At 40.8% G+C, this 22,656-nt stretch overlaps 2 protein-coding genes across 10 annotated transcripts in view; both read left to right on the forward strand.

Annotated features, from left to right (window-relative positions):
- The window catches only part of frem2b (FRAS1 related extracellular matrix 2b), a 69,799-nt gene extending 52,459 nt beyond the window's left edge, over positions 1-17,340 (forward strand). The window contains exons 7-24 of one of the 4 annotated variants that reach the window (XM_030776213.1): positions 2,130-2,279; positions 4,177-4,386; positions 5,082-5,279; positions 5,690-5,854; positions 6,246-6,428; positions 6,650-6,780; positions 7,333-7,482; positions 7,799-8,102; positions 8,292-8,423; positions 8,965-9,296; positions 12,081-12,315; positions 12,679-12,783; positions 13,301-13,428; positions 13,658-13,789; positions 14,207-14,333; positions 14,589-14,776; positions 14,899-15,045; positions 16,802-17,340. In XM_030776213.1, the coding sequence (XP_030632073.1) occupies positions 2,130-2,279; positions 4,177-4,386; positions 5,082-5,279; positions 5,690-5,854; positions 6,246-6,428; positions 6,650-6,780; positions 7,333-7,482; positions 7,799-8,102; positions 8,292-8,423; positions 8,965-9,296; positions 12,081-12,315; positions 12,679-12,783; positions 13,301-13,428; positions 13,658-13,789; positions 14,207-14,333; positions 14,589-14,776; positions 14,899-15,045; positions 16,802-17,314 (3,530 nt within the window). In that variant the 3' untranslated portion in view covers positions 17,315-17,340. Of the gene's footprint in view, positions 1-2,129; positions 2,280-4,176; positions 4,387-5,081; positions 5,280-5,689; positions 5,855-6,245; positions 6,429-6,649; positions 6,781-7,332; positions 7,483-7,798; positions 8,103-8,291; positions 8,424-8,964; positions 9,297-12,080; positions 12,316-12,674; positions 12,802-13,294; positions 13,429-13,657; positions 13,790-14,206; positions 14,334-14,588; positions 14,777-14,898; positions 15,046-16,801 lie in introns of all 4 variants that reach the window. The other 3 variants (XM_030776216.1, XM_030776214.1, XM_030776215.1) reach the window with 3 other exon arrangements.
- A 2,838-nt stretch (positions 17,341-20,178) lies between these two features.
- c4 (complement component 4) overlaps positions 20,179-22,656 on the forward strand; it is a 31,183-nt gene continuing 28,705 nt past the window's right edge. For all 6 annotated transcript variants that reach the window (XR_004025381.1, XM_030776323.1, XM_030776324.1 and 3 more), the window contains exons 1-5: positions 20,179-20,338; positions 20,545-20,737; positions 20,859-21,045; positions 21,150-21,220; positions 21,308-21,393. Coding sequence is in view for 5 of the 6 variants with exons in the window: in XM_030776323.1 (XP_030632183.1) it covers positions 20,223-20,338; positions 20,545-20,737; positions 20,859-21,045; positions 21,150-21,220; positions 21,308-21,393 (653 nt within the window). In the remaining variant the exon portion in view is untranslated. The remainder of the gene's footprint in view (positions 20,339-20,544; positions 20,738-20,858; positions 21,046-21,149; positions 21,221-21,307; positions 21,394-22,656) is intronic.

Here is a 22,656-nt window from a genome sequence, read left to right on the forward strand (position 1 = left end):
CACCCATGCGCTGTTTCTGACACCGTGGCCTTGAGCTAAAACAGACATTTGATTAAGATTCCTGAGAAGCAAATCTCATTAAGATTTGACAGCCTTTGTTTTCACTGGTATAGAATGATACACCTCACACCGTTAACAAAGAGTAACGTGTTGTTGTAATACAGTGTGACGGTGTTAATGTGAAAATTACTGTGGTGTAATTTTGAGAGCTCAGGTGAAGTTTGAGCTCTGGCAGACATGACTGCTTGTCATGCAGGTAACTGAATAGGGGCTGTGTGTGTGTGTGTGTGTGTGTGTGTGTGCGTGTGTGTGTGTGAATGTCTGTGTATGTGTGGGTGGGTGGGGGCAGGGGGAGGTGATGCTTTGTCTCTCAGTTAATGGGCCATGCCACTGTGATGCCTGCTGGTTGTCTGCCATACAAATGAACCATCTTTGGTTACTGGAGCATCATGGTACATCTATGCAAAGTGCTTCCGAGCCAAAAGAACTCTGTCTGGTCCCCAAGACCACCCGTCACTCAAAAGCTCACCATGTCTAGCATGTCTGTGTGAACAGATGATGGATGTCACCATACACTCAGCGCAGTTTCACAAAAGTGTCTGCCTGACAGAAAAGTAAGAAAAGTGCTTTTGTGAACATTTTGTAATATAATTGTAGCCACAAGGAGAATTTCACTCCTTTTTTTCTTTTGCCTCATTAATCAAACCCTTAGGGCAATGCCCAGAGCACAGTTTGCCTGAGGATAAGATTTCACCAAATATGCAAAAAAAAAAAAAAAAAAAAGTCAGAAATGTGTAAAGTATTAGAATTTTTTTGCAACATAAGGTCGTCCAACATAGCTTACAAAATATTAACTGCTTTGAGTGGACTGTTTAATGATTCTGTACACTTTTTGTACACTTACAAATGTAAATTAATTCATGTAATTGAATGCATACCTGATTTTCTCCATTTTTTTAAGGAGAAACTAACTTTTTTAGGAAATGAGTCTTCGACCGTGACAGAAAGATTAAGCTGTGATTCTAAATTTGGATGGGGATCCATACAAACACTTCAATGGTCATCATGCCAGGAGACTGACTGACATACGCTGTGAACTGTTCATTACCATGACAACAACAACAACAAAAAAACACTGTCCATCAACGATGGACCCTGAGAGCCATAATGTATTCCTTCCTGATAGGACAATAGTCTGAGTTATCTAAGGGAAATGAAGCCACTGTTTTTTGTTACATCTGTGTTCACTTGACTGGGAAAGAGCTCAAATCTCTTGACAAATAATGGAAATTGTACATGTTACCCTGTTTATTTTCTCTGGGTTTAGTCACCTTTCCTCTAGTTGGTGTGTAAGAGGCTACATTCTATGATCACCTTCAAGACAGCAAAAACACTTTTGGAAACCAAGGGTTAAACCTGTCTCTGTTTTTTTAAACATGGTGGGGACGTAGAAATCTCTGAGTAAGAAGAGTGTGGAGGGGGGTAAATTCCATGGCACAGAAGCGGTAATTGCGTTCAGACAGGTCTAGACTCGTGCCAGGATTCTAACGTCCCATAATCCGTGCTGTCACATGAGGGCATGTCTATACCAAGGCCAAAAATGGGAAGTGTATTCTAAAGCTTGGTCTTGCGTTAATAGAGCCCCCAAGGATCCTGAGGCCCAGGCATGCTCTGTAATTACAATGACAATGTTTACCTGATTAAATACATGCTGCAAATGCATTAAAATGCTGAAATGTCACATTGTTGTACTGTACTCACAATGTTCATAGCACAACGCTAAATATGGAAACTCACATAATTAAGTCATCTTTAAGATAGCAGTTTATCCCTCTATGAAAAGTGCTGTACCTCACGTGTTTGTTTCTATAATGTGAGTATGTGTGTGTGTGTCTGTCTTTCTATAATGTGCATGTGTGTGTATCTATGTTTCTATAATGTAAGTTTGTTTGCATCTGTGTTTCTATAATGTGCTTGTGTGTGTATATGTGTTTCTGTGATGTTAGTTTGTATGTATCTGTGTTTCTATGATGTGTGTATGTATCTGTGTTTCTATAATGTGAGTGTGTATGTATCAGTGTTTCTATAATGCGAGTGTGATAATCAAAATGCCTTGTGTTTTTCCCCAGCACCTGTCTTCTACTTTGGGGAAATGGAGTACCGTGTAGATGAGAGTGATGGCTACGTTGAGGTGAAAGTATGGAGAACCGGCACTGACCTTACCAAAACGGCCACCGTCACAGTCCGATCGAAAAAAACAGACCCTGTTTCAGCAGAATGTATGTGATTACACAGTTTGATAGGAATCCTGATAGCACATGGACATACATACATATATACTGACTGCACATGGCATGGACATACATACATATATACTGACAGCACATGGACATACATACATATATACTAACAGCACATGGCATGGACATACATACATATATACTGACAGCACATGGACATATATACATATATACTGACAGCACTTGGATATACATATATATATATACTGGTACCAATCAACAATTTATCAACATATCCCACAGCAGTTACATAAGACCAATCCATGCTATTTAATGATGGTGATTTTTAAATAGTAATACAATTTTAAATAGTCAACTCTTGTTGGCTCAAATGTTTTAGTGTTTGCATTTTAAGGTCCTCTTATTAACATATAAAATTTTACATGGGCTTGCGCCTTCCCACCTGTCTGACTTAATAACACCCTATAACCCACCTCGCACCGTGCGGTCTCAAGATTCTGGACTATTAGTCATTCCGAGAGTTAAAAAGAAGTCCGCTGGCAACCGAGCCTTTTCCTACCGCTCTCCCTTCCTCTGGAATGGTTTACCTACAGAAGTTAGAGAGGCAAACTCTCTCAATACCTTTAAAACGAGACTAAAGACTTATCTATTTTCTCGAACTTATGCATAATATAATTTTGATTTGACTTTGTTATAGACATGTAAAGCCCTTTGAGACTATAAATAGTGATATTGGGCTCTAAATAAACGTATTATTATTATTATTATTATTATTATTATTATTATTCAAAGCTTTCATTTAGCTTAGAGTATTTAGATTAGAGTGTGTTCAAAAGTGAGCTTGTTTAAACCGATTTAAAAGCATGTAGTATTTTAAAGACCTCAAGACTGATCTGTTACTCACACAGAAAGAAAGACAGAAAAAAAGATGTATAAATGTTGCATGAGTGCTATATAAAATATACATGTTGAATAAACCCGGGGCATAGAAACACAATGAGAGATGCACCACTTGGATTTTTGTGTGCAGAGGTCAAATGCTACAGGTCTCTGGCTCCAGATCTGACAGATCTGACAGTTCGCTCAGAAAACGCAGTGTGTTTGGAATGCAGAGCGCAACTCTCACCCTTACACACACATTCTTGCTCCCTGGAGTGTTTGAGAGAGAAGTTTTTGGGCACGTCTGGCAACTGTCGTCTTAACCCCTCTTCCCTCTGGCCTATCTGAGCTAGCCTGTGTTCCTCAGCTCCCCACACTTTGCCTCATTCTTCATAAAAGTAAATATTGTGGTTGTGAAATCTTATCTTCATGTCAAAATGCAGAAACACATTGACAAACATAGTATGGTTACCTCAGTGAGATGGGAAATAAATTGAAAAGAAAAGGTGGGTGGTCAGATTGGTGCTCTCCAAGTGCCAAGTGAGTGAACAGCCGAGTTTGTTTGTCTGGAGATAGCAGGTGACATGAACTCTGCTGTCACAGTGTAATCATGAGACCAAACATTATCTAATGCAAGGAAGAAAACGAAGCCATTTCAACACATCTTATGTGTTCCTTCAAGTTTCACGTCACTTAGCATTCTGGAATGCTCTCAGCCTTTAAGCTCTCAGCAACCTCACAGCCACAGACTTACAACTCTACCACGCTAGAAAAAACAGCTATGAATTTAAGAAGAGACTGGTGTGTTTACAGGCGAGCTGTCGTTACACTGACAGAAAAGATAGGGAAGCAAAAGAGCTTTCATCTCAAAAGGGGCTTTCAAGTTGACATGGAAATCAAATATTCATTTGGAATAAACTCCCCTTGATTTCCTATTCAGCTGTTTTTCAGCTGATATACTGAAATACATCCTGCACTATGGTACAGTATCTGCTTTTTGATCAGGCCTCCCTCTGTCCCACTGTCTTGACTGCAGCTGGCATAGACTACGTTGGTATCAGCAAAAACTTGGACTTTGCCCCAGGGGTAACCATGCAGATCTTCCGTGTGACAATCCTGGATGACCTGGGCCAGCCTGTGCTGGAAGGGCCAGAAAAATTTGAGCTGGTCCTCCGTATGCCCATGAATGGCATTCTGGGAGAGCCAAGCAAGACCACCATCTTCATCAACGACTCTGTCTCCGACTGTGAGTATATCTCAAGGAAAAAAGATACAGAAAATCTTTGGTTTTAATTTAGTCCTCCAATTGTGAAATCCGGTAAAACACTTCATTAACGTGCATTACATTTCAACATAAGGCAGAAACACTTCATTAATGTGCATGACATGTCAACACAAGGCAGAAACACTTCATTAATGTGCATGACATTTCAACACAAGGCAGAAACACTTCATTAATGTGCATGACATTTCAACACAAGGCAGAAACACTTCATTAATGTGCATGACATTTCAACATAAGGCAAAAACACTTCATTAACATGCATTACATCTCTACATAAGGCAAAAAGACAACACTCAGTGTGTTTTTGTCAAGAAGCACATGCTATGTAGTGTGTTGTTCACATGCTATGTAGTGTGGTGATCACATTATGTAGTGTGGTGTTCATAGGCATGAAAATCCCCGTTCTTCCATCTGATAAAACACAGGGGTTGCATCCTTTGACCCTTAAATCTGACATCTTGAGGTAGAAGTACACCAGAGGCCATCTATTAAACAACTTTTCACATAACAGTAGAGACCAGGACTTGGTCAATATGATTCCTTTTCTCATTTATTTTCTTACTGACTTAACGTAGTCTTAATCAGTGACTCTGTCATTGATAACTGTTCCTGATCAATAACTGCATTACTAATGCATATTCACTTTCCTTTTGAAGTGCCAAAGGTGCAATTCAGAGATGCCATGTATATGGGCAATGAGAATGACAGGCAGATCTCTGCCATCCTGTACCGCAGCGGAGACCTCAGCTACAAATCCACGGTGCGCTGCTACAGCCGTCAAGGCTCTGCCCAAGTCATGATGGACTTCAATGAGCGTCCGAACACAGATGCATCCGTCATCACCTTCTTACCAGGTCCATCTTTACAAATGGCAAAGAACTGTATTCATTCACCTGGACCAACCTCTGAATCAGTGTCCTGAAGAACATGTTCAGTGTATTTGTAATGTCCATGAAACCTTTCTCTTTTACAAACATGATTACCTCAATGTTAGCACTTTGGTCATTTTACATTCGATGCTACTGTCTCTTTGTTATTTTACCTCAGAAATGTCCTGGTCAAGTGTACATTTGTGGAGATCCCTCAGAAACCACAGAACCGTGTCTTTCTCTCTTTTTTTTAATTATAGAAATGTAAATCATGAAAAAGAAAATTCAAGTAGCAGGTGATCTGACCAGGCAGGATTGTCCCCAGAGGCAGTCAGGAGTGATAGGGTTGGTGTGGGCTGGTTAACGTCAGCTGGGCATTTGTGTTCTGTGTGCAGGGGAGGTAGAGAAGCCCTGTGTACTCACTCTGGTTGATGACACTGACTATGAGGAGGATGAGGAGCTGAGACTGGTACTGGGGAGCCCTAAAAGCAACTCTCCATTTGGGGCGGCCATAGGAGTACAGAATGAAACACTCATTAAGATAAAGGATGATGCTGACAGTAAGATACTACCCAGACACCAGCTCCTCTCCTGACATCTCATTCACATACCGCTCATCTCCTGACATCTCATTCACATACTGCTCATCTCCTGACATCTCACTCACATACTACTCATCTCTGACATTTCCCGACATCTCATTCACTCACAGCTCATCTACTGACATCTCACTCACATACTGCTCATCTCCTGACATCTCATTCGCATACTGCTCAACCGGAAGAACCGGTTATAGTCTCTGTATTGAGTAGGAAAACCATAACACAGCTTGAAATGCACAGTGGGCTAGAACATATTAGGTAAACATTACTAGCTCGTGTGAATGTGGTTGATGAAAAGTAGTTAGATTTGAACACAGGACGTTTAGTGACGATGGGCTTGTTCTCACAGAGGCCATAATCAGGTTCGGAGAGACCAAGTTCAGCGTGAGTGAACCCAAAGAGCTGGGCCACGTCTCCGTGGTGATGGTTCCTGTGGTGAGGGTTGGGGACACATCCAAGGTTTCAGTGGTGCGTGTGCACACTAAGGACGGCTCAGCTTCATCTGGAGAGGACTACCACCCCATCTCACAGGGTGAGAAAACTCAACAAATACACCGTTTTTACATGTTCGGAAGCTTTTTGATGTTTTGAATCAGTTTCTCTGTTTAGTCACTTAAAATCGAAGACTTAAGAAAAAGAAATAGGAAAACAAGTATGCAGGTGAAAGAAGAAGACCAAAGTGTTGAAGGAGTAATAGCAAGCCTAAAACTAACCTCTGTCTTACTTTACATCAATCTCTCTCTGATTCACCAGACATTGAGTTCAAAGAAGGAGACACTCAGCACTTTGTAGAGGTGGAGATCATTTACGACAACATCCGGGAGATGAGAGAGGCCTTCACCATTCATCTGAAACCTGATGAGAACATGGTTGCAGAGACCCAGGTATGAGCCAGAGAGTCAGAAAATTACATACGAGCAGCTGTACACCAGCCTCCCACATCCACAGAGTCAGCACAGGAGCAGAGAGCTTGTGTGAATCAAAGAGCCGATATTTAACGCTCTGGTGTCAAACCCTGTACCATCAGACCAACGTGATTAACGTGACTAAAAAGTAATTTGCAACCAGTGTATGAGTTTTTGAAGGATCTGAGAGGAACAAACGTTTGATCTGTCTTTCATGTATAATATGGCAGGCAGTATACATATATTTGAACTATATTCTTTGTTTATGTTTTTTTGTCAGTGCAGGACCTATTAACAGAAGTTGTTTTAACCATTGTAATTTTCCTGCCACTGTGATAAAGTGTAATTCTGTGTCTGAAGACCAGGGAGATGTATTATCCAGAGTGGCACAAGAAAATTGCAGAGCCCTCTATCGAATCCATTGCTTTTTGTTAAAAAAAAAAGGTTAAATAAAAAAGACGAAAAATAAAAGGCCTCAGAAATTATTTGAGCCACGATGTTGTTCATAGTGCTTCTTCTCTCTGCTGACAGATGAGCAAGGCCATCATCTACATTGAGGAGACAAACAGCATGGCAGATGTAACTTTCCCTTCCGTGCCCATGGTTGTGTCTCTGTTGCAGTATGATGACATTAGCAGGAACAGTCTCCCAGCTGCAGGATATCCTGTCGTCTGTGTTACCGTATGTGTACTTTAAAAAAAAAAGATCTGTTCAAGTCAATTTATTTAGTGCTACAACCCTTTAACAAGTTTATTCACTGCAATCTCTCCAACATTTTGTTTGACTTTACATAATCCCACAGCCTCATGCTTTGAAAAACACTATTACTGTCTCTTAAAAGCAATACAAGGACTGAAACTTTTTCAAAGGATTTCATTATATACCCTTTCCTCTGTGTCAGGATTTCTTTTGACTTTTATTAGTGTGTGCTCTCATCAGAGACCAATCTTTTTCTTTTTCTTCTTTCTCCATCCCTCTCTCCATCTCTCCCTCTCAGGCATGCAACCCCAAACATCCCGACTTTGACAAGACAGGCTCAATCTGCGTTAGCGAGAACATTAACGACACTCTGACACGCTACCGCTGGCTCGTCAGCGCGCCAACCGGCACTGACGGGGTGACCAGCCCTATGCGAGAAGTGGACTTCAACACCTTCTTTACCTCCTCCAAGTTCATCACCCTGGACTCCATCTATTTTCAGGCAGGGTCGAGGGTGCAGTGCGCGGCCCGCGCAGTCAACTCTAATGGAGATGAAGGTCTGGAAGTAAGCAGCACCATCGTGTCCATTAGTATGGAGGAGGGTGAGTGAAAAACTGTCAACCCCATCATTCAGACACTGGAACGTCCAGTCAAGTTTTTTGCGTAACAGAACGCATTTCATAAATGAATCTAATTTACAGGAGGCTAATACTGGTGCTGGAGTAGAGATAAGGCTTGCATTCTTCCAGGTCTGATCTGTAAATTAACCGGTTCAGCATTGTCTGTTCAAGGTATGTGTCAGCCCCGTGTCTTGGGCACAGTGGGAGCAGAACCCTTCTCCGCCAAACTGCGCTACACAGGAGCCGATGATCCAGATCACCCCAACCTCATCAAACTGACTGTCACAATGCCCCACATCGATGGTGAGGACACCTGGATCCCACGCATTTTCACCTTTTATTTCTGCTAATAATTCCTTATTTTGTCACGCTTTGGATAATGTATTTCTTCAGATTTAATGCTATTGAAGTAGTGTCTGTAAGAGAATCACTTGGAGAAAAAGATTAAAATCTAATCCACACATATGCAGGAATTTCAAATGAAAAATATTTTCTATGTTAGAGTGGGCCAGCTAACAGTTGGCCTGTGAGCTCACAAACATGGGTTCTTCTCCTGTTCTGTTTTATAGAGCCCTGCTGCAAAAGCAGCCGAAGCAATAACAGAGAAAAGTAGCTTCAAATGGCCTCTAGTGAAAATAAACTTCAAACTGACTCTTCTAGCACTGACTAGGACTCACAACATTTACAGATCTTTTTATATGTGTTCATAACCAGTTCTGCAAAAAAATTGTAACGAGTGCAGTTCTTTGTGCATCACTATTTGAAATATTTCCCTTCTTCCTCCCATCTCTCTCTCCCATTTCTCTCTCCCCCTCTCTCTCTCCATCTCTTTCTCTCTCTCAAGGTATGCTTCCGGTTGTCTCCACCCGTCCGCTTTCTAACTTTGAGCTGACGCTGAGTCCTGATGGGACGCGGGTTGGTAACCACCGCTGCTCCAACCTGCTGGACTACACCGAGGTCAGAACCCGCCATGGCTTCCTCACTGACGCCACAAAGAACCCCGAGGTAATCGGAGAGACTTCTCCATACCAGTACAGTGCCCCCCTCAGAGGGCAGAGCACACTGCGCTTCTACCGTAACCTGAACCTGGAGGCCTGCCTGTGGGAGTTCACCAGTTACTACGACATGTCTGAGCTGCTCAGCGACTGTGGAGGAACCATAGGGACAGATGGACAGGTGAGCCCGAAAAGGCTGGGAACTGGCCCTCTTTGACTCACTAGTCCAAGAATGTCACGGATGTAATGGGTGTCAGTGCAGTTGGAACAAATATAGCAATATAGGTCACATGGAATGTTCTAGATGCATTGTGTGGCTGATTTAAATGGAGTTTTCGCACAATACCAGCATAGCTTACTCAAAAGCCCCTTAAATCATGGGGTGTTTACAAATACAGTGCATACCTTTACGAAGCTGTACATCTCTGTTTTTAATATCAGGTATTCTGGGTGGGCCCCCACTGCTTGTGTGGTCTGTTCATATTTATGGTTTTCATGGTGACAGGGGAATGTTAGAGACAGGTGTTAGAGACAGTCAAGTGTGCAGTTTGTGCCCAAAGACACTAAATTTCACTGGTCCCTGAGTTTTGAATGATCATTTGTCTTTCACACAGTAGATTGAATCAAACGGCTACTTTGGCATTAACAGAATTCAAAAGGTCATCCTATTCCCTCACACATATCTTATATGAGGTTGAATGGGACAGGATCAAATTTGGAGAGGTCATTTATGCCTTGGAGTGCTGAACTCCTGTTTGGTTGTGAATCAAATATATCTTTTTAAATCATTATCCATATTGTTTATTGCTAGTTTGCCTTTTCATCGTGTTGTTTCCAGATTCCATTTCAGCCTCTTTCAGATTCAGTCCCCAGTTTTTATCAATATGTGTCCTTTGTCCAGAAGAAACAATAAAGTGAGAGCGTTCTCTCTTTCATGGAAAAAACAGTGTTAGCCAATTATGCAGAGACTATCAGCGCTGTAGACCAGAGTTGACTACACATGCTTTATGGACATGTCTCCTCCTGGGGCTTTCTATTTCTCTCTCTCCCTTTCTCTCTCTCTCTCTCTCTCTCCCTCTCCAGTGGCACGTAAAAATGCACTAGAGGATCATAAAAACAAATTAATGTCCCATTCTTTGTGTTATTTATTTTTGGTTTTGTTATGGCTGTTTTGTCATGGGGGGCTCCCCTTAAAGCCCTTCTCCTGTCTGCCAATCATTTGCATTCACCATGGTAACGGGTCCTGTGAGTTCACCCTGCAGTTAATTGAGACTAGCGTCATAAAGAGGACAGGTCATGCTAACATGGGCCTCTTCTCTCTAGTGCTAGCTGAGGGGGGAGGGGGTGCCTCATACCTGCTATGTATATATCTAGACTGACCTCTGGTTAAAGATTCACAGATATCACCACAGACTAGATGTTTTTGAGAGTTTCTATGAGCTGGGAAAAATGCTGGTGATATTTACCTTTGGTTGTTTGTTACTGGACCACTAATTCTGTGGTGTCACAGTTTATGGATTGGTTAAAATGAGATTTGTAGGGTATACAATCTTTTTGTGTGAAATATTGTTATGGAATGGACACAGGTTAATGTGGACATCTGCTGGTGAGATATGCACATCACACATCTGTCCAAGCGACAGTAATGACAATGAAGCACTCTTAGAAACTTAGAAACCTCTTCCTTGTCTTTGCTTTGGGTTTGTAAAATAATACTCTCTTAGATGGAAAAGTATATTTGTGGGGGTATTACAAACTGAGATCAATGAAAATTAATTTGTGATTTGGTATGATGATGTGGTATATTTGTGATGTACTGCTTTCTTACCTTAAATTTTGTCCTTTGAAACATTTAGAAATACCTGTTATTAGTTAGATTAGTTCATTTCACAGGCAGAGCTGTAACTCAATGTGTGTATCAGACATAAGACAACAGACAGCACCCCCTGACTAAATCTCTGTTTACATTGTGAGGTTCTGTGGCATGAACTCTCCCATCCTCCCCTGCTAATGCTAAGCAGTATGTCATTAAAATGACGTTATGCAGCCCAATGGCCCAACACTCTGGTTCTGTTTGGGTATTGAGCTGACCCAAAGCACATTGGAAAGAACACATTCATTGGGAAAAAGCATACTGTAATAGATCAAATGGACTGTTAAATCGTTATGAGGTGCCCATTCACATTCATGTTCATACGCACTCCGAGTCAGTGTTGCAAAAGTGGTCTGATTATCTGAAAGATTTGGATGAATGGCTGGTTTTGTTCCCAGCTTGGCTTGGCACAAAGCTTTGGAAATGTTTCAGTTCTCACAGTTTTACAGCTTTAGAGTGTCCTGTTGCATTTACAGAGGAGAAAGAATTTTCTGTTGATTTGTCATTTTGATGTATGTGTATCATTGTGGGCCTACACTGAGGTGTTCCAGGAGTTTGTGCATGGAAGCCTGAGCAGAGCTGACGTTGTTATCGTAATTCTGTTTGCACGTGTCAAAGGTCTTACTGAAGCTGTTTATCTGCACCCTGCTACCTTCTCCTGGGGCATAAGCACATCCTCACACGAATGTTGCTCGGTTTAAAGAGAGGCGTCTCTTTACACAAGGACGTCCCTTTACAGAGGAAACACGTCTTTGGAGCAGATACAGTGAATAAGTCTTTTGCTTGACTATCATAACCAACCACAGCTCCAGTTAGTGTGTGTGTGTGTGTGTGTGTGTGTGTGTCTATATATATGTATATATACAGTATATATACAGTATATATATATATATATATATAGAGAGAGAGACTTTACCATGTCGAATTAAATTGGTATTACCTATACATCATATCACATATTTAAGCTAAAAAGAGTTTGGGTTTGTAGACCTGTTAAGATGCCATATTCAGGAGAAACTTTCCACTGAATGACTAAAACAAAGCTTACATGTGCAGCAGCTGATCTTTGTCTCGTCTTGTGTGTTCGTGTAGGTGTTAAACCTGGTCCAGTCCTATGTGACCCTGCGTGTTCCACTGCACGTCTCCTACGTGTTCCACTCTCCTGTGGGTGCAGGGGGCTGGCAGCACTTCGACCTGCACTCTGAGCTCAGACTGACTTTTGTGTATGACACTGCCATCTTGTGGAGAGATGGCATCGGCAGCCCACCGGAGGCAGAGTTACAAGGCATGACTGTGAAAATCACACAGTCTCAGCTGCACTGTTTCTGTATTTCTGAAGGGCTATAACACAATTAAAATAAAACTATAGATGAACATTGCAATATGTGCTTTTGAAGCTCCATGGTTCCTGGGTTTGGCTAATAACCAGGTGATAGCTTTGGAAGTGCTTAATTTCAGTCTGCATGTAGTTCTGGATACACCTCTCCCTCTCTCTCTCTCTCTCTCTCTCTCTCTCTCTCTATATATATATATATATATACACAAGTACATTGACATTTGCATATAGCTTCTTTCTTGTCCCCTTTTTTCTCTTTAATGTGATTGCTTTTCACTGGAAAAGTGGCAAGGAAATTAAAGTGATGTGTGTAACTGTGCTCTGTGTGTGTGCGTGTGTGTGTGTGTTTTACAGGGGCACTTTATCCTACAAGCATGCGTATCAATGAACATGGTCGTCTTGTCGTCAACTTCCGCACTGAGGCGCGTTTCAGAGGACTGTTTGTCACTTCACACTCTGGTCAGATTAACACCCTTCTCTCCTCTACTCCTACACCCAACCCTTTCTCTCATACTCTTCACTTTCTGCTATACTGTAGTCTTGCTCGTGTATTTCTATATCCAATCCTTTCTCTTACAGTGTACCTCTTCATTTATTTATACTCCATTTTTAGCAATGCTAAATACCAACAAGTTACTATTCAGAACTTGTTAACCATGTATGGAAACAGGAACTGATTACTGAGTTTAAATGACGGGGAAGTGGGTTTTTTTTCTGATGTTAAGGATTAAATTTAAGTGTAAAGAATTTTGAAGTTGCTGAAGTGGAAGTTCTCTTTTTAATTTGAATGCCGTTTGTCTGTCTCTGTATCTCTGTGACCTCTCTGTGTGTCCACATATTTCCCTTCAACCCTCACTCCAACATGTTTCATTCCAGCATATTTCCCCTCATGCCCTTTATTTGCTCTGATGTGGCACTGATGTGGGAGTGTGGTAAACATGACCTTTTATGACCTTTTGTAATCCTTGTTGAACAGCTTCCTCTATGACCTCTATGATCATCTGTGTGGACCATCCCGGTTTGACCTTTAACCTGAGTTTAGTGAGGAGTGAGCCCACATACAATCAGCCCATGCAGCAGTGGAGTTTCATCTCTGACTTTGCTGTGAGTCGGTCTTCCTCTTTTCCTTCTTCTTCCCTCTGGAAGAGGTTTTTTTTCACTGCACACAAAACAAATACATCACATGTTTTTAGTTGTATGTCAAAAGCGCAGTGTTACCAGAAGAAGGATTGTTTTTTTTTTCATTGTGTTTAAGGACAGGACATGTATTCAGAGTTCATTGATCTTGAACCATTGTCCATAAATTGTTACTGTTGTGTTATTGTGGTCATAGGTTCGAGACTACTCAGGCACCTACACAGTCAAACTTTTACCATGTACTGCCCACAGTCTGGAGTACAGCTACCCTCCTGTGTGCAACCCTAGAGAACCGGTGACCTTTGACCTGGACATCCGCTTCCAGCAGGTTCCCTCGCAGACCCTATCTCTTTATATACAGGGTTTCATACATCTGTGAAACAGAGGAACTAGTTTATCTTAGTATTTATTTCTCCATGGTTTCGTTTGTGTTTTTTTCTTTAAGGTGCTAACGTGCCAGTATGAATGCTGTGATTTGAGTAATTCTAGTAAAATGATCTAATGCTGATCAGGTCTTTGTTTTAATCAGTATCTGCTGACACACTGAATATTGTTAGTATTGTTTGTGGCTATGTAGCTGTATCACTGCTGTTTGTTTTTAATGAATACCAAATGCTATGTTTTTTTTCTTCTTAAGAGAGACAGTTCTAATTCTCAAATTCTCTAACTCTCCACATAAAGCTATTTTTGGTGTGCTGTAGGAGTGCATATGACTGTGTGTGTGGTTTTGTGTGTCTCTCCACAGGTGAGTGACCCTGTGGCTGCAGAGTTTAGTCTAAACACACAGATGTTTCTGTTGTCTAAGAGGAGCCTGTGGCTATCTGACGGCTCTATGGGATTTGGACAGGAGAGTGACACAGCTTTCTCTGAGGGTACGCTGACAGACACAGCCTAAAGAATTCATCAACTCATCCTGTTTTTTTTTTAAACAGTAAAATGTAGAAACAAAATAGATCATCCCCTTTGGCGTTATTTAGTTCATTTTTGTGATTGAATTTGTTTTAATTACAGTGTATAAATATTTGAACAGGATTAAAGGTCAGATAGAAAGGAGGACAGATTATGACAGATGAGTGATTGGTAGGCTCTGGTTGACATCATTCATCAATATGAGCGCTGTTCATCAGGTGATACCATCTATGGCCGTGTAATGGTGGATCCTGTCCAGAACCTGGGCAACTCCTTCAGCTGCAACATTGAAAAAGTTTTCCTTTGCACCGGAGCTGACGGATATGTCCCCAAATACAACCCTGACAACTTTGAGTTTGGATGCTTGGCCGACTCTCCATCCCTCCTCTACCGATTCAAAATCATTGTGCGTAATGTCATACTGTGTCATGACTACAGGATTTTTTTTTTTTCCCCCCAAACATTGTGTCTTTGACTGAGGCCACATGTCATTTGGAGATATCTGTGTGTTAATGTGATTGCGTACAGGACAAAGCCCAGCCGGAGACACAGACTTCAGCATTTGGGAGTATAAACTTCAACGCTCTCCTTGCAGTCGATGACCCCCAGGCCTTGTCCCTTGTGCGACAGCCCGGTTCTGACGGCTTCAGGCTAGAGTCCACTGCTCTGTTTCAGGTCAGTAAAGAATCCTCATCAGCCCACATACGGTGCATCTTGTTCCGAAATATCTGAAATTGAACTCTCTCATCATCTTAGTCTGATGAAAAAAATTTACAGTGTTTCAGTTCATATGTATGTCAAGTTTAAGTTCAAAGGATTATCCGTCACATGCCAAGGTACAATGTACAGTGGTACTGAAATGACAGTCGGCAGCAGGGCAGACTGTGCAAAACTCACAATAGAAAAAAAAATATTTTAAAGAATATAACTAAGAAAGATAGTGTCAGGACTGCAGTGGAGCTGGACCCAAACGCACGACACGGTTGAATGATTAACAAAAAGGAGGACTTTACTTACAAAAAGGGCAAATAAACAGGTGCAAAACAGGAGCCAAGACCAGCGACAACCAGTGCAGCCAAACAGAGTGTATCCAAACACAAACAACATTAGACAAAGACAGGTTAAACACAAGGGCTTAAATACTCAAGGAGAACCAATCAGGGGAAACATGATCGGTTAAACTGAACAGGGTAAAACAAGGCTATTAAATAAGATGAACAGAATCAGGTGAGGGGCGGAGACAGAGACACAAGGAACAGGAGCACAAGACATGTCAAAACAAAAGTCCAAAACAAGGTGCAGACTGTGACAGATATACTACAAAGAGAAGAAAGAAGCTAGATAGGAGTAAAAGCTTCATAGACAGCTAGGTCAGAATTATACCACACCGCAGGATAAATGACTGAGATACCAGTTAGAATACAGGTTGATGGTTGTAGCATATATGGTGATTATGTTAGATATACATAGCTTATATATATATATAAGAGAGGTGGGCGGGAGGCTGCCCACACTAACCACCTGTGGTCTACCAGTCAGGAAACTTAGGATTCATTTGCACAGAGAGCTATGCAGTCCAAGGTCCAGAAGCTTACTGACCAGTAAGGGGGGATTGTAGTTTTAAAAGCTGAACTGTAGTCAATGAACAGCATTCTAACATTGTTCCCTCTGCTGACGTCGAGGTGGGACAAGGCGGTGTGCCATACGTGAGTGACTGCATCATCAGTGGAGCAGTTGGGATGGTAGGCAAACTGAAGGGGGTCCAGAGTGCATGGCAGAGAGGAGTAGATGTAGTCCTTCATAATCCTCTCAAGCACTTCATTATTTCTGATGTGAGGGCTACAGGGTCGTAGTCATTTAAATTGGTTGGGGAGGGCTTTTTGGGCACAGAAACAACCACAGATCTTTTGAAACATGTGGTTACCATGGACTTGGCCAGGGAGAGGTTGAAGATGGTCATTAACGCAAGCAGTTAGCTGATCTGCACAAGTTTTTAGGATGCATGCCGGAATGCCGGCAGGACCCGCTGCCTCATTAGTGTTTATTCATCTCAGAGTTCTCCTGATGTCATGCTCTGATACAGTAAGTGCGTGCTCTCCCCCTTCAGCAGGGCTCAATTCCCAGGCACTAGTCTCTATGCTAACATTAATATCATTAGCATCAAACTGCACAAAGAAAGAGTTAAGGTTGTTTGCGAGAAAAGCGTCAGCGCTCACCATAGAGGAAATGCTGCCTTTAAAGTCAGATATTGTCCGTAGTCCTTGCCACATGCGTCAGGTGTCAGTATAGCAGCAGATCAGTGAAAACTAAGCCAAGGATAAGAGGGCAAGTGTTCTTTGAGCACGGGGCATGGGCTAATGTGTGCTCAGTTTTATCATACTAAAGTATTTACGTTCAGGGGCTAAAGTTTGCTCCCCTTTCCTTTTCCCAGGTGTCTACAGGGAGGGAATGGTACATCCATACGATCTACACTGTTCGGTCCAGAGACAATGCCAACCGTGGGATTGGCAAGAGGAGCCTGGAATACCATTCGCTGGTATCACACCACAAAACAGCTCAAACAGTTCACTCTCGATCCAGGAGGTCCGCCAACGGTGTTCCGGACCTTGCCGAGGAAATTGGGGTGGACAAAAATCGAGGAACCAACATCCTGCATATAGCGCTGGACCGGCACAGCCAGCAACTAAACGGCAACGGCAGGGAGACTGACACACAAGGCATCATTCCTAAAGAGGTCAGCCTTAGACAGTCAGGAGACGACCATCTGATTCTGATCATAGGGATCCTGGTGGGTCTTCTGCTGACTGTCCTCCTCCTCATTATCGTTGTTTTGTTGGTGCGTTCCAAGCAGGAGAAAAAAGTTAAGGAGCCTCCCAAAGTTTCAAGCAGCAAAGAGCCTATGATGACACAGGATTTGGACAGTGGAGACAGTTCTGAGGTTTGATGGACATTTGGAAGGGGTTTTGGGGGCGGGGGGGGGGGGGGGGGTTTCTTTTTTTTTTCCAACAAGGGATTTTTTTTAAAGAAGGGATTTTTTTCATTTCACTGCTTCTTTTCTTTTGCAAGTGCCTCTTAATTACTGTGGGGGATTATTGGGATAGGGAAGAAACAGGAAGGAGTGGATTAAGAGCTATACTTTCATCCCCCTGTGGATGACATGAGTTACTCCAAAAACAGAGAACTTGAAGATCGAAAGCACTTCTGTTCTTACCACTTAACGAATGGCCTTGGCTTCCAAACCTCTGTGTAGCTGTGTTTTCTGAATGGAATAAAAAAACTTCTGTGTAGCCATGTTTTCTGAGTAAAAAAAACTCTGTGTAGCTTCTTTTTTTTTCTGAGTGAAATGAGGGGCCCACTCTACATCATTACATTGATAAATGTGGTGGTGTTGTTTTTTTTCACCCAAATAAGAACAGACTTTTTTATCCAAAGGTGCTATCAGTTTCCTATCCAGCTGGATAGGGCAACCCTGCATAAAGTGTTTGTTTTTATTAATACACAGTTCTTTATCTTCTTGTTCTGTTAAGTTATATTGTTGTACTGTATTTAGAACATGTGACTGCAGTAATCTGTATCAAATGCCATGATTGTCTTTTTGTTTTTATTCATTACAGCACATTTGCATGCATATGGTTTCTCCTTTATCGTAATTCATTTGTAATGTATTGTGTGTACAGCCAATGCAGTAAGAGAACTGAAGAGAGAGGTTGAGTTTGACGCTAACTGAAGTTTTTTTTTTGTTTGGCTTGGGTGATTAAACACAGGTCAGTTTGGCCAGTCACTTAGTTCCAGGTTTTGTTGCAGTTATCATTGTTCCCTAGTATTGATCATAACCTTTATTTAATGTTTTGACCAATCAAATCTTGAGATTTTAGTGAGTTGATAATGGAGTCAGCTGAACTGCATTACCATGGTTGTAGGGTTGTAGGCAAACTGGCCATGTAGTGTATTGTCTAGAACATTATTAATGCATTACAGACATGAAATGTTTTCAGAACATTGTTTTGCCTAGTGAACAAGGACAAACTGCCAGTCAAAACCTCTCATTTCAGGGCTATAGCTTTAGACATATACCTGATTGTTGCTCCCCAAAGCTTTTGTTTTGGTTTTTTGTTGTTGTTGTTATTCTGATAACATAATGCTTTGTTTGTACTGTGTTGCTGATTTGACTTGTTCTGATTTTTCTTACTGAGAAGACACTGGCTGAAGTTTGTGAGAAACTGTTTAAGGGAATGCCAATAAGAAAAAGAAACCACACCTATGCCTTCTTTCATCAATGTTTGCACAATCCTTATATGTTACATTTGTATAAACACTGGCCCCATCGCTGTAAACGGGTCATTATACTTTCTACCATCTTTATTTATTGTATGAAAGCTTTCGCCCCACTGTAATCGTAAAGAGATAGATTATACTTATTAGACCAGGGTTTAGCAGCCCCAGAATTGTCCAAACATGGTTTGTCTGCTTATTAGTCCATTTTCCAGTGTTGGAACCATAGGCCACAACAGAGGTTCATGTATAAAATCAGTATCAAAACACAGAAATTTAATCATTAAGTCCGTCATTCTTTCTGCACAGCGCGTCTTCTCCCAGCTCTACCTGAGGACTTTAGGTCTGTGGGGGGTTTGTTTGTTTGTTTGTTTTAGAAAGACTTGTCATTAGTTTGTCAGTGTAACAGAACATATTTGTTTGTTTGCTTGTTTGTAAACAAAAATGCTATGCAAGTGTCAGTAGAACATTACATAGCACTGCATCCTGTGTTTGTTTTCTCTGTTCGGTGTCTGCCTGAGCTCTAAGCACAGTAAACAAAGTTCATACATCACTTTTTATGTCCAAGATTGTTGAGAATGCATGTGTTTACCTGCGTAACTTTGTACCAATATGTGTGTGTATGTAAGTATACACATGTGCATTTACATAATCCTATGGTTTGGATGGTTTATGGGGAATGGTCAGTGTTAATAAAGGCTTATGTACTGTATAAATTTGTAACATGTTCATATACATCACTCCAGCGCATTGTCAGATAAAAATAAACTTGGTTTCTCCAAACTTGGATGGCGCCTCTTCAACAGTGTCCACTTACTCAAAACAGTGGAAAAGATCCTCTGATTACCTGTTGCTTCTCTCTAAACATCACTGTAATGAACACTTTAAAATTGTGAGTAATTCTAATGGTAAAAGGAGAGTTTACTATGAGGAGTTCTTGGTGAAATGGGAGACCTGAGGAAAGTTAACATAATGAGGCATGTAGTTCACATATTCCATGCTGATCTGTGGAAAGCTAACTCACCCTTCACATGGTAGTACAGCAAAGTGTAGTGTAATGGGCAGTCTGTGATACAGTCCTGTACAGTGTAGTCTAATGGACAGTGCTGTCATATAGCACAGTACAGCGTAGTGTAATAGACAGTACTGTCATATAGCACAGTACAGAGGGGTGAAATAGACAGTACTGTCATATAATACAGTATAGTGTAGTGTAATGGAAAGTACTGTCATATAGTATAGTACAGTGTAGTGTAATGGATAATACTGCCATATAGTACAACACAGTGTAGCTGAAAACAGAATGAATATGTACAGCAGTTTTCTGTAGTAGGAATGACACTTCTCAGATCAAGAGAGATGACTCTACTTCTCTGTCTATCTCTCTATCTCTATCTCTCGTTCGCTCTCTCTCTCTCCCTCTTTCTTTCTCTAATATTTGGCAAGAGCAAAGTCAGTGTTCTGAGAAATCATGTGACCTTTTTTTTTTAACACAGCTATATAAAGAGAAAAAATAGGACAAGCCTCATTTGGATGGCTTTGGGGGCCCCAAACACACACAACTGTATTATTTGTTTTGAATGCTGACACTTGCCTTTTATGGGACTATGCAAAACAAAGATAGCAGGAGAACGATGGCTTTATTTCCAATTCTCCTGTCTTCAGTACTTCTTGCAGTGGTTGCACAGAATCCTCTGTAAGTAAATTATCCTAATTATATGTCTAATTCATATTTTCACACAATTGTTGTGTTTGTTGATCATTCTTTGTGATTTATCTTAAATTTGCCTGTTACGTAATAGAAAACTTACTCATGCTGAGTAATAGAACAGATGTTCTCCTTGTTATTCAATGCCATTGTGTGTGTATGTGTGTGTGTGTGTGTGTGTGTGTGTGTACCAGCTGTTTCATTACAGCCCCAGCCACCATTCACGTTGGAGTCGAGGAGACAGTGACGGCACAGGTTCTTGGTGCAACTCGACCGTTTAAGATAGCACTGTTTTTCAGTCTGTTGGAAGGGATTAGAGAAGTATCAGAGAGGAAAGAGATCACACTCACTGAACAAAATGACTATCAAGCCCTAGTCAAACTTAAGGCATGTAATCAAATAATGATGAAAATGTTGAGTTTTAAGTTTTTTTCCTCTTAAACATGCTTTTTAATTTGACAAACACCACTGTTTTACTTTTTTTTTTTCCTGCGTGCCGATTGTTTAGGTTGATCCAACTCGCTATCCAGATAGCGTGAATAAAAAAAAAAACATCCATCCTGACTTTGTTCAGCTGGTAGCAGAGAGCAAGGATGTGTTTCAACAAACTCAAAGAGCCAAAATAAGGCTGTCATCTAAAAAAGGGTACATATTTATCCAGACTGACAAACCAATCTACAATCCAGGAGAAAACGGTAAAATGGCACAAAATATTTTTATCTCGTGTTCAAAAGATGAAAATATCTTAGATTAGAAAGCAATTAATTGTGTTTTATAACAACATGGGTCTCTTTTTCAGTTAATTTTAGAGTCTTCACTTTAGACAACTACTTGCTTCCAACTGATGAGGTTATCAGCATTCAGATTTTCGTAAGTACGAATGTTTTGTGTAAAATGGGACAGATCAAAATCCCCACAGGAGGTGAAAAGAAATCAACACATGAATTCTTCCCACAGAATTCCAGAAATGTGAGGGTGTACAGCCAAGACGTGCAGTCTGCTCAAATCCTTCAGAAGAATATCCATATTCCTGATGTTGAACCGTGAGTTTTCTGTGGAATTATTTTCCACACATCCTTTCCCTAGACCCATAACTAAGTGTAAATACCATCAAACATGCAGCTGGCAGGACTGAAGACTGGGACTGGTGGTGAAGTTTTATCAAAATTACAGAAACATTACATACATAGAAAGAGACCTGTTGCTATTTACAAGAAACAAATTTTTATTTGTGTTTTACTTGTAAGGTGCACCATCTGAGTTGGACTGAAATGAATAACCTCTCATGTGGCTTCTGTATTTTATATATATATATATATATATATATATATATATATATATGTATGTATGTATGTATGTATGTATGTATATGCGTGTGTGTGTGTGTGTGTGTGTATACACACACACACACACACACACACACACACACACACATATATATATATATATATATATATATATATATATATATATATATATATATATATATATATATATATATACACATACACACACACACACACACACACACACACATATATATTGTATCGGAATGTCTTGAGCCCGATACTGATGCTTGGTCTATCATGATCATGTTTCCCTCTGCATGAGTACTGGACTTACTTTCCTCTGCAGGGGTCGTTAGCTTATTGTCTTGGTGCATGATCCATTTGCAGTGTCCCACCATGATATTTGTGTTTACTTGTAGGACTTGTTGTCTTTTCACTGTACTGGTCTCATTGTGTGTACCAGCACCAATTTAACAGACAGCCAAACTCCATCCATTAAATGCAGAAGAGTCAGGATTCATCTTAGTTTTCAACTTTAATAAGATGCCGGGATGCATTCATGAATTAGGAGTGACCTGTATTTAATGCAATAGAAATGAATGAGAAATCAGATTCTGAATATTGTACATCACAATGTTGTACTGAGGAAATATAACAAAATGTAAATAACTATTCAAATGTAAATAGTTCTTTTGAATGTATGAACTCTAAATGTATGAACTCTAAATGTATGCATTTTACGAATAGCCAAATACAACAAAGCACATAAATAGATGGGCAGAATACTCCCCGCCTGGCATCTGAAAGATGTCATATCTAATGTTCGTCTTGGCCTTCTTTAGACAGAAGAAGGATTACCTCATTCACAGGCCTAAGGTACTTCTTACTTAATCCCACTTTCGTGACCTTTACTTCAATTTTGCGTATCTTTCCATCTGTACTAGGAAAGACCTTGGAGACAAGCGGCATGGGCCATTCGTTCTGAGGTGTCTGAACTTCTTTCAGTAGTACAAAGTC

Source organism: Chanos chanos, chromosome 6, assembly GCF_902362185.1.
Source record: "Chanos chanos chromosome 6, fChaCha1.1, whole genome shotgun sequence".
Taxonomy (NCBI): Eukaryota; Metazoa; Chordata; class Actinopteri; order Gonorynchiformes; family Chanidae; genus Chanos; species Chanos chanos.